The sequence below is a fragment of the Mucor mucedo genome (genome assembly GCF_025094135.1).
Source record: "Mucor mucedo strain NRRL 3635 chromosome Unknown EV154scaffold_167, whole genome shotgun sequence".
In the NCBI taxonomy this organism is placed as follows: Eukaryota; Fungi; Mucoromycota; class Mucoromycetes; order Mucorales; family Mucoraceae; genus Mucor; species Mucor mucedo.
The window spans coordinates 50,929-63,696 of record NW_026252451.1 but is presented as its reverse complement, the minus strand read 5'-3'; the positions used below and the strand labels follow the sequence as shown (position 1 = coordinate 63,696).

The following is a 12,768-nucleotide window of genomic DNA, read 5'->3' as shown; positions in this document are numbered from 1 at the left end:
GTATCTAGGCTATGTTAAAAATAGAAAACTCTGGGTCAAGTACAAAACAGAGCCATAACCACGCGGTCTCGATCTATCACATATCGCTTTCTCACCACCTTGAAACTACAAATGCAGTTGAGCTTTCTTAAATTAATCCAAAGACATTTTTTTTTTCTGATTCCAAAATGTTCTTCTGTTTATTTGTGTCATCGTTCTACATCAACACGTTTTTATTCAAAAAAAAAAAAAAAAAGATTCCTTTTATGACACTGTTGTTTTTCTAGCTGCTCTACATCAATTACGTTAAATGATGATACCCTGGTTGGAATACATAAAGATTCGATACAAATGCTCAAAAAAACACTAGAGTCGAAGTTAGTTGATCATGAATTTATCTTGTGGTAGCTGAAATCCAGTTTAGCTACCGCAATGAGTGATAACAATATGTCATCGGTATTAAATACGTATCAGTTTTATTAGCAATTATATTGGAAAGCACTCAATATTTGTAATAGTAAGAAAAATTTGTAGATGCTGTATCATATGATATTCATGTTTTTGTTCAGAAAGCTTAATGGTAACAATGATAAATCAACCCAAACACAGCTAAAAAAAATAAATAATCAACATTAGCATCATTGAGGAACGCACGGCCTTTTTTTTCTGTTCAGAGTGTGACAAAACTAAAGTCACAACGGTTCTCCTGATTAAGTTAATGCACAATCGTAACGAACAAAGAGCTTCTGTTGTCTTTGTCAGAGCTTATTTAATGTACGCATAACTTTAATAAAGGGTGCATGGCTCATTATACAACACGCTATAAAATCCTATCGGTTAATTCATGACTTTTTTTTGTTTTTGTTTGCATCATTTTATCATTAAAGGAATTACCGTAGCATGAACATATCACAATTGCCGCATGAAATTCTGAGCCGTATCGTGAGTTTTTACCTCGAAGATCAATGTTTCAATGCATGATACTCAAAAAAAGCTGGTACAACATTTCGTCCAGTCTCTATTACAATCACCTGGTTTTGACACAAGAAAATCTGTTAATGTTGGAGTCCCTTTTATTTAAAACTGAAGGCCCCGATGATGCCAATTTGAAAAGCCATGGTTATCTTGTCAAAACATTGACTATCCACAATGACAATCCAAGCATGCTAAAGAATCCCCATAAGCTTTTGGGTACGATCGTCTCTTATTTCCCATTTATAAAGTGTTTAGATGTATCTCAAAGCAATGATCCCGTACCTTATCTACACAACTTGACTCATATCAAATCAGGAACAGCCCTGAACATTTTGGAGGAAATCAGAGTGTTTAGTAAGCATACTTTGTCTCCAGTAAACAGCACCCGTGTCAAAGATTACTATCTCGGTGCTATTTATACGTTTCGAATGACTTTAAGACACATTGAACTGTTAGACCCAATCAAAAAATTTAATGTTGGTGATCAACGAGGTTTGAACTATTTGCAAGTATTAGCCATGTTTAGAAAACTATCCCATTTGACGCTACACTACCACACTGAAGATAGAATTAACGCACTGTCAATATACGCCGAGGTCTTTACAGCTTGTCCTAAATTGCGTTCTTTTGACTACATCTGTGACGGCATGAAAGATACCATGGCATCACATTTGAAGCATCACCCATCGTCATGTATCAATAAAGTTCCCATTAAAATATATCCTGACTTTAGAACCAACACCCAACTGAATTCTTTGTCACTCTCCTTGCCTTCGCTAGACAAGCACCAGATGAAATATATCACAGAAGTTGTTCCTACTGCTCAAATGGAAAAATGTGAGATCTTGTTAGACCATGTTGACACCTTCAAATACTGGGCCGGTGAAATCAATATGCAAAAAGTCAAGAGATTTGGACACCATTTAAGTCTAGCCAAAAACCTAGTCATTCGTGTCAAACAAGGTTATACCAACCTTAATAAGCCCATCAGATTAGTACATCAATCAAAAGAGGTTAAAAATGAAATTCAGAAGGAGAGCCTCGTCAAGTTTTTGCATGCTTTACAAGGCAACCGTAAATTCGATCAATATAAATTGAATGTTGAATTAGTTGTCAGAAAGAAAGAACATGATTTCCAACAAATATCAGAAATCAATACGATTATAACGAACGACTCATTGTCCTTCCACCAAACCATTGATACCGACTACTTTTGTAAAACAAAACACAACATATTAACCACCAATTTTGCTGATGGTCAACTTTTATCTACCAAAATTAGGCATGTAACCATCCGTGTCGCGCGAAACGATTTGTCCAAGGTCTTGAAGTTTGTTCTAAAGCATTGTAAAAAAGCTGAAACAATTGTTTTAATTGTTGGAAGATCCCAAAGAGAAATGACCATTAATATTCCCGAGCAAAAGAAAGTCAAAGTGTTTGGTAAAACTCAACCCAAGTCCATGATGTTGAACATTCATTTTGGCACAGTCAGTCAAGCACTTTTATACGAGCTTATCTCTTTAATGCCTGGTCTCAACAAACTGGTATTACAGGGAATCGATGAGGAGAATTTGACAGAGTCCTTACTTGACTTTATCAAGGCAAGACGTTTAAAAGAGCTCGTATTTGAATTCGTTATAGGTGATCAGGAAGAGTCGCCTTTCTATATAAAGATGGGATTTTACAACACAAAAGCCAAGCGTGAAGAACGAGACTTTAGATGTCTTGTAGGAAACATACAACCAGCAAATATTCCTGAGGAAACAGTGTGTTTACCCGAATTAACTATTTGGCATACATCGATTGAAAGAGTTACCATGATCCATAACGGAAGAGCGCTCAAAGTCTTGGCTCCTCCTCTTTCAGAGAAAGGGTTCTTTAAGAAAAATAACTTTACTTTATTTGGATCTCAAGGAGACCAAATACTAAAAGGATTTAGTGGGTGCTTTAGGTTGTAGTTTCTAGTTTTTTTTTTTTTTTTGTCAGTTACATGTATTGCAATAAATCATTGTTTGAAATCGCTTTTTTTTTTGTATTCGAATTATGTGACTCTACACTCGTATTAGGTTTATCAAGAAGGCAACAACATACTAATGCAATAAAATATATAAGGGAAAAAAAGATAAGATAAAATAATGCACCTTATTTCTTTTAGGGTACGATTTGTTGAGGAAAAATTATATATTCCACTCTATAGAAAGAGCTCGAGTAGGGGTACACACAGCCTCCAAGAAGCAGCCTTTTTCATAAGATACGCATTTTTGTATTGCAGTTTACTTTAGCCAAGGTAAAGTGGTGGATGATATCAAGATAGATGCATGTTATCAATTGCGAATATGGTAATATAGCTGCTTCTTTGAGCAGATATGCTTCATTGTACTCAGCGTGCTTAGTGTGTGTGAGTTATTCTTACATTGAGTCGACTAGAACATTAATATAAAGCATCAGGCGTTAAACGCCCGCCAAGTAAAAAGTATATCCTATTTATCACAACCTGTTTATTGAGCTGCCACTAAAAAAGATATACAGTTGTTTTTAACAAGATTATTTTTATTTTGTACACGGAAAGGAAGGTTGGGGAGGTTGAGTGGTTGCAAAGGAAATATCTAAAGTTCTTGTCTCTTTGCAGCTGTTCTGGTAAAGGCTGACAATTGCCATTCTACATCTGCGTCTGTTAAATCTACTGTTCCGAGTCTGATCTCATAAGCTAATTAAAGAAGAATGGGGTTTAGTAAGAGCGATGTTTATGCCAGCAGCTTATCTTTCACTTACGTCTCATTTCAAAACGAGGACCAACTTCGGCCAATTCGACTTGGTTAGCTGCTTTAACATAAACATGATGTCTGTATGAAATATAATCATTATCGTTCGAGAATGTCATGACACGCTTTGTATCGTCTTTTGGAACAGGGAATAAGAATTTTAAGATATTGGTAATCTACAATAAATCGATTTAATACACGTATGGATTATAGATTGATATCAAGACTTACTCTGGCACCTAATTTGGAATTGAAGTTTTCGAATATTAAATGAGGGAATGCCTCAGACACTGTTCCTTGATCCTTAATATCATGACGAAGAACAACGTTATGTAAAGAAAAGTAACATGTGGGGCCATAGGGGAAATGACTGACAATCATACCATCTGGTTGACCACGATGTTCATGCAATACAATTAAATCTGTCACTTCGTTGGCTCTACAAGCATCGACAATTTCCTTCATAACATGTCCACCACGGTTGATACGTTGAGAGTTGGGAAATACAAGACGCATTTCCTTTGAAAACTGTTGTAAACGACTACTGGGATCTCTGGATGTTGTAATAAGAATCTTGGGGTCGAAAACACCACCGCGAGCATATTCATCATCCTCATGTGTGGAAGGTGCTATTATACAGGTTACACCACCGCTCTCTTTTTTTTTTTTTTTTGATTTATTCTTACCTTCTTGAGCTTGATCGTAACCGAGATCTTCCTTTGTAGATTTATCCATGTCTCTTAATTCGGTGGGTAAACGCTTTCCTTCTATTCAATTGTTCAGTACATTGCAAGTCAAATTTCACCACGGCAATATTCCCCCACTTACGTTCAACTGCGTCCTTGATCTGTTGCTTACGATCATAGATTGTGCGTTCCTTGGATTCAAGGGATTTCTTATAGAGATATTCTCTACGAAGACGAGTATTTCTACGAATCTAATACTACATTGTTAGACCATGAAAGTTAATCAATACTTGATAGTACCTTACCATTTTAAATGTGTCAACTTGTCTGAAAAGTGTAAAAAAAAAAAAAAAAAAATTATATTTTATGGAAAAAAAAGAAAAAAAAAAGCATCACCCTTTCGTGACTTTGTTTTGCAGAAACTGATGAGTTTGAAACAAAGTTGTATTTGACTTGTTTATGCAGAAGGGGGACGTGCTTAAAAATAACACCATCATTTCTAAGCTTTTGAGCGAGGAAAGTGCCCATGTTGATCGTCTATTTCAACTTGAGAAATACAGCATGAAAAATTCTGATTAACTAAAAGTATTTGTTCCTATTAAACACAGATGTAAATTTTGTATAAATCAGTGACAGCAATTGATAAAAATGAAAAAGGTCTGGTTAACACATACTCTCCCTGCAGTAATCCAAATTCCTTTATTTACATAGCACCTACACATAAGTTACTACTTTAAAAAAAAAAATCCGATATTTTTTAATTCTCCAGAGTCTCAAATTCAACCCGTCCAGTGACTGCGCTTGAATTACAGAGCCATTGTGCTCTTTTGGGATTTGGTGAAAAAAAAAAAAAAAAAAAAAAAAAAAAAAGAGAGAGGAATATTTTCTTATTTTTTGTTGTTGTTTTCTCGACGACATACCATTAAGAGCTCTTTTTTGAAATGAGTTTTGCTGTTCACGATAGTCAACCTACACAAGCATGGTAAAATATCCTATAAAAAAAAAAAAAAAAAAAAAAAAAAAAGAAAAAAAAAAAAAGAAAAGGCTAAATTCATGTGTAATAGGACTGGGATGCATTCCAAGAAGAGAAAACATGCAGTGATAAGTCGACATGAGAATAACGAGATTCATGATCTTCGTTCTAATACCCTTGAATCATCAAGAAAAGAGCCCACTCGAGTTGTGTATAAACGTACTACGCCTACTCAAAGTCGAGGAGCTTCACCTGACTCTGGTGTCTCGACTGTGAATCAATTCTTGATCGATGGCAATGCACCAGTTCAACCTCATCCGACATTAGTAGCTAAAAAGACAGAAGTACGCCATGGTCCTGGTAGACACAGATCAGTTGACATAAAAGGACTTATTATGGAGTTGATTGATGAAACATATCCTCCTACGGTTTGCCCTACATGTTTATATACGGCCTCTGGAAGGTCCGACGCCGATCTACATTTCAAAACTGAACATCATGGAAACAAAGCATTCAAATGTGTGGACCCTACCTGTGAGCAAGCTTATTCCTCTAAGCCTGGTTTAAGATATCATCTGGAACATGCTCACAAGGTTACTTTAGTCTCGGATACATCAGAAAGGTAGACTTCAACCCTAAATAGACTTCATATACCCCTAATACCCTCCTCCCTTCTTTCTCTTTAGTCCACGAAGATCAGATCGATGTAGTACATCATCACCTATAACAAGAGAATCAAACAAGAAATTAAGAAAGCAAGAGGTATCACCACATCTCCAGCAAAAATTGGATGAGGTATATGATGTGACCACTTGCCCTTCCTGCAGAGAGAAATTTAAACGCAAGACACACGTTATTCGACATTTGGTTGAAGTACATCATGGAGAAGAACCTTATAGATGTATTGTTTCTGGTTGTAAACGTACAAAGGCATATGCTACTAGGGAAGGGCTTGTTTATCATTTAGTTAGCTATCACGACGAATTGCAACAATCACAATAATAAAAAAAAAGAATTATATTTAGAATACATTTTTTTTTTATTAATTAAATGAACAAGTGGTAGAGGGTATAATGTTGTGTATCTAAGGAAAGAACTGGCCTAAAAGAGGTTTATCTTTTTTATTTGATAAATTTCTTAATAACGGAGCCGAAGATGATTGTGTTAAATGTGACGTACCAGATCTTCTACTTGATATCGTTCCAAAATCAAATCCATGAAATCCATTTTCATAGCTTTTAGAGTGTAACATTTGACCATGACCAGACGATGGATGATGATGGGCTCTGTTTAATTCTGCTCCAAGTGATGTTTCCCACACCTTAAACATGGTATCTGCCAAACCATCAAATCCAGACCGTGCTACCTTTCTGCTAGCCATCTCACAAGAAAACTTTAGTGTAGTTAATAATGTATGTCCGCGACTCATACAGTAAATAACTCCCCCTATGAAGGTATCTCCTGCACCCACTGTATCCACAACGTGCGCTTGTGCCAGTGCCGAGGATTGAAGGATCTCTCCCTTGCATAGACATGTGGCTCCCTGTTCTCCCCATGTACAGAACAAAATGGCTCTACATGCATGACAACCAATTAGTTGTTGTTTAACAATTCATATGTAGTGTTATATTACCCTGGTTTACAACGGCCTTGATTATCTCTTAAAAAGTCTTCGGCTTCATCATAACCACGCTTCGTTGCATATAGCTTTGAAAAGAATATAACATCACCCTATTATTTACAGAAAAAAAGATTAGCACATGCAATAATAAATCCAACTGATAAGGAAACAATTACTCTTGTTAATAATATATCTATATGAGGCCTATCTGGTTTTTCTAATTCAACAGATATCGTGAGTTGAGATCTCCAGCCTTCACGTGTCGCTTTAGCTTCAAGCCAATCAATCTGTGCAGCCGTCTCATACACATTTCTACCTTCGAAATGAACCCAAGAATAGGCTGGTCTGGCATCAAATTCAAATGACATGGTCTTTGTGATGCTACTCATTTCAAATTTACGAGCAAATTCATCCTTGGTGATATCTTGTGTTCTAAATAATTAATATATGAGTACAAACATTATAAGCAAAAATTTTAATCATATTCTTGTTGCACGTTACGTATTGCAAGAAATAATTGTTCGAGAACCAGTGTCTTTGCATTGTAGAATATAACACGAAGGAGTAGGTGATTTACGATAGAAACATGTATGCGTCTTTATACCCTTTTGTTCAAGCTGAGAAATAAGTTTACTAAGAACGACACATAAAAAGTCAGCATCCATATTCTATTGTCTTTCTTTTGTTTTAGATTAGAACACGTACTGTGATTGTTCTTTGGGTCCAACTGCAGACATAATGGATGTATTCATTTTAGGAAACTGTGATAATACTTCGGCAGTGTTTACACAATTTCCACCTCGTCTTTGCTGTGTGTGGCTTGATCTCACCTTAGTATCCTCTTGTGGATAATAATCCACAGTCATGATCGTATCCTCGTATACTTGACCCACCACAAGTACATTAACAAGTTTCGAATTCAAAGATTCAGGTAAAACAGGTGACATGGGCTGATCAAACGAACTCGATCTTGACGCTGAAACGGATGAACCTGAAGAGCATTCGTCAATAACAAGTCTGCTTCTTGTCTTTCTTTTGCTGAATGAAAAAACCATGCTGTATAATGGAAGGTGGTGCAATAAAATAAATAAATGATAAAGAAATCAACTTGCTTGAAAGAAAGGGGAGCTGTATTTATACCTTTCTTCCACGTGGGGTTACACTAAACCAAAAAAGATCTAAAAATGTGTCACTTTTTATTTGCCTTTCTACTTGCCCGAAAATATAATTGAGGAGAGAAACACTCCCAAAACTAGAAAAAAAGAGGAGCTATGCAGGAGTGTGAATGTGTACATTGTGTTAATCCACACTGTTTTATATTTAGGCATCTCCAAATATCATTTGTGCGAGTCACCAGAATCATTTTATTACCCGCATTGGCTTTAAAAAAGATCAGTTTTATTCGTCGGCATAAAAAGATGCTTTATTTTTAACTTTGAATCGAATGAATTCCACCTTTTTCTCTTGAACCATCATCCTAATTATGCCTGTTAATTTATTGATACATTAAGAAGACCCAGGTTGGAAAGGTCTTTTATCAATAGGGGTCAAGGCCATATCAAAATAAAAAAAGTCATTCACAAGCATATACTCTAGGCATCATGCCTTTTTCTCTTTCCTTAAGCATTAAACTTTCCCATGCGTGCAGCAGGCGGTACTTATTACCTATCATGTGTGAAGTTAGACATGATTTTATTCCGTCAACAGTAAATCAATAATAATAATAAATTTATATTTCAAAGTTATCCATTATGGATGGGTATTGGGTGCAATGAAAATAATGAATACTAAACCAACCACTTAAAATGACCGGGTATACCTTATTTATTATGACCGCTTGCAAATCGATGCATCTTTTTTATGTTTCTGACGTGATCCCATCTAGAAATAGATTACTTCATAGTTGGCTGCACGCGTATTCTGTTTAGTATTAATTAACCTACATCTCATGAAATCACAGAGACATCGACGTTTACTTTCGTTTCCACGTTGGTTTCTATATGATGTCATGTCTGAATTTATCTTTTACCGTTGTCTCTTTAGGATTTGGAATACAATAATATCATTTGAGGTATTATTGATATCGTGCTAAAAAGTATCTTAAGTGTAGTGAAAATTAATGCAACTAGTACATCCATTGATCAGGCAGCTTTGAACTAATGCTCATTACTGCGTTAACTTAAAAGGAGATTACTGCTCAATCCTTTTTATAAAACCTTTCACCCCAGATAGAAATCAACTGTCTACTCCCGGTTCGAAAAGAAAAAATATCTTTTCAACAGTGCTAAATGTGACTTTGTAACAGTAAAGTATTATTATTACATTTAGTATTGTATACATATGTTACTTCTAAAGAGTATTATAAAATGGATGTTCCGTAGAGTTTAATAAAGACGTGGGTTGATTGAGTTTAAAGTGAGCACCAAATCAATTAATAGGTTTTGATTAGACCTTTGTTATCGTATTGTTATTAAGGGAAAGAGAAAGGAACAATCAAGAGTTCGTAAAAGAATCAATGATTATATTGTATGAGTTATTAGGTTAACGATAAGCTTTTATCAAGACTGATTTAAGTATGTAATGGTACTTCAAAAGAGAGTTGTTTTACTATACAGGGTCTTAATTACGTTATGATGGTTCCGTTTAAGGATGTTTCTTAACGAATTTTAATAAAAGTAAATGATTTTGTTTGACGGAGTAAAGTGTGTACTGTTTCTGATTATAGAAAATAATAGAAGGTGTTCACACAAGGTCAGAAATATATAGAATGGTTCCAGATAAGGATGTTTTCTTATATATTTATACAAAAGAGAAAGTAGATATAGAAGAGTTTTTATTGAGACTGTTTAAAGTACGTATGTTACTATTCAAAAGAAAGTTGTTTACTGTACAGGATCTCGAGATTTACTGAATGGTTCTTATAAATTAAGATGTTTTCAAGTAAGTCTTTATAAAAAAAGAAGAAAAGAAAAAAAGAAAGAATAAAAATAAAGAAAGAAAGAAAAAGAAAAGGAAGTAAGAGCAAATATGGCTCGGTTATAGTAAGTTTTGTGAGAGTAAAATATGTCTGAAGTTTATTAAAAAAATGGAAGGGGTTATTTATAGTTGTTTTTGAGAATGGTGTAACCATCGTACTTTGAAAGCTCTTAATTAATGTCTATGTTTGGTTAAAATGGTTTCTTACACATCCTCCCCACTAGAAGAAGTAGGACTCCTACGTTGGTAATGTTGTTTGACGGCGACTTTTCTAATATACTTGAATAAATTTTGATTTTTGAAATAATGATGATATTTTTTTGTGTAAATGTTATGATATTTGAGAGTTAAAGGTTGATTGTTTGGAGTGGAAGAATCGACAAAAGTTTTGACATATTTTCTTGTGGCTCTTTTAAGAATTTCTTGTAGTTTGACTATTTTTTCGAGTTTTAAAATAATCTCTTGTTGGTGTGAAGGTAATTTTTGAATTTCTGTCTTTAAGGGGACTTCTACAAGGCCAAGAATTAATCCTAAGTTTTCATCTTTACTTAAAGGAACGTTGAGGAGTCGGTCCACATCAAAAGAAGGATTGATTGTTGTTGTTGTTAATAAGTCCATCAGGATTGTCAATTGGATTGAAATAATTGGGATTGAAGGATACTTTTGGTGCTTTATATATTTTTAGTTTGTTGCCATGGATATGTCGCTGTGCAATATCTCCATCTAACGATTTTAGGATATAAGTTGAATTTCTGTGACATTCTTGGATAATAAATGGTCCCTCGAATCGATCATCTAATTTGGCTGATAGATTATTGGCAATAATGTCTTTGTACTTTAAAACCAGATCTCCTACACAGTAACCGGGTTTGTCGGATTTGTTTCGGGATAGGATCCGTTTATTAACCATCTTTAATTGTGATTCTTGGGCTTTACGAATATTTTCTCGAGCTATATGTTGAATAGTGTTGATATGAGATGTGAATACTTCAAAGTTACTGTTGAATTCTTCTTCGTTCCATACGTCTTCCGTGTCATTTTGTTGATTCATAAAATTATCAAACGGAGTATGCGGAATACGACCATATAGTGTTTGGAAGGGAGATAATTTAGTACTGGCTTGAGTTATACACCGATATGAGAATAAAATGGAAGTCAGATATAAGTGCCAATCAGGTTTTTCTTCCGGAGATAATTTTCTTAAGCAAGATCCAAGAGTCCGATTAAATCTCTCCACTAGTCCATTTCCTTGAGGATGGTACGCTGAACTATATTTATGTTTGATGCCGAATTGATCACAGAGAGTATTGATTAATAAGTTACTAAAGGGGCTACCGTTGTCTGTGATTATTATCCTCGAAATAGAGTGTCGTGTAATAATTTCATCCACATAGAAGTTGAATACTTCAACTGAATTCGCGTGCACTAGAGCTCGAGCTTCTACCCATTTACTGAAATAATCAATAGCTACAATGATGTATCGATGTCCACCCCGAGAGGTCTCCACATGTTTGATATCCATAGCAACTTGTTGAAAAGGGCTAATCGGAACGGGAACCACATGAGGTTTTTCGAGTTCTACTTCTTTTCCTTTTTGTTGACAACGTAGACAGGTTGAAATCCATTCTTTGATGTCCTTAATCATTCCATCCCAATAGTATTTTTCTGATATCTTGAGATAGGTATTTTGATAAGCATAGTGACCTCCAAGCGGGTGATTATGATACATCTGGAAAGCATTTTTAGCATCTTGATGAAGAAGTACTAATCGAGTAGGTGATTTCCGATATAATTGATGTGACTGGGTGTAATAATGTTTAGATTGTAATCTGAGATATTTTCGTTGTTGACTAGATGTATTATGTGGATATTCTAAAGTTTCCAAATAATAGACCAGTTGTTGATATTTGAGGTTATCCATATTGAGTTGATTCTTGGATTATTTGTGTAACTTGAAGTTAAAATAAAGTGAAATGTTGGAAAGAAAAAGAAAAAGAAATATATACAGAATTTTGAATAAGGTGTTTATATACATAATTTTTGCTGAGATCTATATTCTCTGCAATATTTGGTGAGGGCCGGTAATCCAGTGTTTTGAAATTGTTTTGAGTGAGTAAGTCCGTTAGTCAAGTTTTATGACTTTCTGGGTCAGGAGATACTAGTATCCGAGACGGGAGAAGAAATCCGCATTTTCGTTTACACGACCAGGTCGGTATACAATATCGAATTCATATTCATTTAAAATAGCAACCCATCTAGCAAGAATTCCAGTATGTTCAGTTGTACTATTCAATATTCCTCGAAGACTTGAGTGATCGGTTAAGACTGTAAATTTCGATCCTAAAAGATAAGGACGCAATTTTTCAACACACCATTTCACAGCTAGTAATTCTAACTTCGATACACCGTAGTTTTCTTCCGATTGTTTTAATCCTCTACTAAGGTATAGAATTACACGCTCCTTTCCGTCTTCGTCGTATTGGCTGAGAACACCACCAATACCTGTTCGGGAAGCATCCGTCATTAAGTAAAAGGCTTATCAAAATTAGGTCGCATGAGTATGGGAGCTTCTGTCAGGGCCTTTTTTAGTGCTTCGAAAGCTTTGGTAGCTTTTTCATTCCATACGTTGGGTAATCCTTTCTTGGTTTTTGTTAAGTCAGTGCAAAGGTCTAGCTATACTGGCAAATGCTGGGACATATCTTCGGTAATACGAAGCCAAAGCAACAAAACTTTTGATTTCCGTTACGGTAGTAGGTTGTTTGTAATTGAGAAGCTTTTCTACTTTGGCAGGATTGG

At 35.1% G+C, this 12,768-nt stretch overlaps 5 protein-coding genes across 5 annotated transcripts; 3 read left to right on the top strand and 2 right to left on the bottom strand.

The window, feature by feature from the left end:
• Nucleotides 1-944: 944 nt before the first annotated feature.
• EV154DRAFT_487027 (uncharacterized protein) lies at nucleotides 945-2,912 on the top strand (the record flags this gene model as incomplete). The annotated part of the gene is made up of 1 exon (XM_051598924.1): nucleotides 945-2,912. One exon carries the CDS (start codon nucleotides 945-947, stop codon nucleotides 2,910-2,912), a length of 1,968 nt encoding a protein of 655 aa, XP_051451892.1.
• Nucleotides 2,913-3,432: 520 nt separating this feature from the next.
• Nucleotides 3,433-4,749, bottom strand: EV154DRAFT_473158 (anticodon-binding protein). Its single transcript, XM_051597926.1, has 6 exons — nucleotides 4,708-4,749; nucleotides 4,545-4,653; nucleotides 4,403-4,483; nucleotides 3,948-4,345; nucleotides 3,727-3,892; nucleotides 3,433-3,661 (listed from the first exon to the last, which is right to left on the bottom strand). Exons 1-6 carry the CDS (start codon nucleotides 4,708-4,710, stop codon nucleotides 3,561-3,563), a joined length of 858 nt encoding a protein of 285 aa, XP_051451891.1. The 5' UTR covers nucleotides 4,711-4,749; the 3' UTR covers nucleotides 3,433-3,560.
• A 534-nt stretch (nucleotides 4,750-5,283) lies between these two features.
• On the top strand, nucleotides 5,284-6,403 carry EV154DRAFT_527533 (uncharacterized protein). Its single transcript, XM_051603496.1, has 2 exons — nucleotides 5,284-5,384; nucleotides 5,467-6,403. Exons 1-2 carry the CDS (start codon nucleotides 5,344-5,346, stop codon nucleotides 5,999-6,001), a joined length of 576 nt encoding a protein of 191 aa, XP_051451889.1. The 5' UTR covers nucleotides 5,284-5,343; the 3' UTR covers nucleotides 6,002-6,403.
• On the top strand, nucleotides 6,114-6,359 carry EV154DRAFT_395134 (uncharacterized protein; the record flags this gene model as incomplete). The annotated part of the gene is made up of 1 exon (XM_051595174.1): nucleotides 6,114-6,359. A coding segment is annotated over one exon (246 nt), but the record flags the coding sequence as incomplete, so codon positions are not given.
• Nucleotides 6,404-6,415: 12 nt separating the features above from the next.
• EV154DRAFT_86424 (Ribokinase-like protein) lies at nucleotides 6,416-8,218 on the bottom strand. Its single transcript, XM_051607814.1, has 5 exons — nucleotides 7,702-8,218; nucleotides 7,498-7,629; nucleotides 7,173-7,428; nucleotides 7,009-7,106; nucleotides 6,416-6,949 (listed from the first exon to the last, which is right to left on the bottom strand). Exons 1-5 carry the CDS (start codon nucleotides 8,049-8,051, stop codon nucleotides 6,460-6,462), a joined length of 1,326 nt encoding a protein of 441 aa, XP_051451888.1. The 5' UTR covers nucleotides 8,052-8,218; the 3' UTR covers nucleotides 6,416-6,459.
• Nucleotides 8,219-12,768: the final 4,550 nt, after the last annotated feature.

Excerpts from the sequence above, each read along its gene's own strand:
- EV154DRAFT_473158 (XM_051597926.1), bottom strand. Across the intron at positions 4,484-4,544 it reads GATCAAGGACGCAGTTGAAC|AAGGAAAGCGTTTACCCACC; the intron begins GTAAGTGGGGGA and ends ACAATTGAATAG. Across the intron at positions 3,662-3,726 it reads TCCTCGTTTTGAAATGAGAC|CTTATGAGATCAGACTCGGA; the intron begins GTAAGTGAAAGA and ends TTCTTTAATTAG.
- EV154DRAFT_527533 (XM_051603496.1), top strand. The coding sequence starts at position 5,344 with ATGAGTTTTGCTGTTCACGATAGTCAACCTACACAAGCATG. Across the intron at positions 5,385-5,466 it reads AGTCAACCTACACAAGCATG|GACTGGGATGCATTCCAAGA; the intron begins GTAAAATATCCT and ends CATGTGTAATAG.
- EV154DRAFT_86424 (XM_051607814.1), bottom strand. The coding sequence starts at position 8,051 with ATGGTTTTTTCATTCAGCAAAAGAAAGACAAGAAGCAGACTTGTTATT. Across the intron at positions 7,630-7,701 it reads GGACCCAAAGAACAATCACA|TAAACTTATTTCTCAGCTTG; the intron begins GTACGTGTTCTA and ends TGTCGTTCTTAG. Across the intron at positions 7,107-7,172 it reads TAGATATATTATTAACAAGA|GGTGATGTTATATTCTTTTC; the intron begins GTAATTGTTTCC and ends TGTAAATAATAG.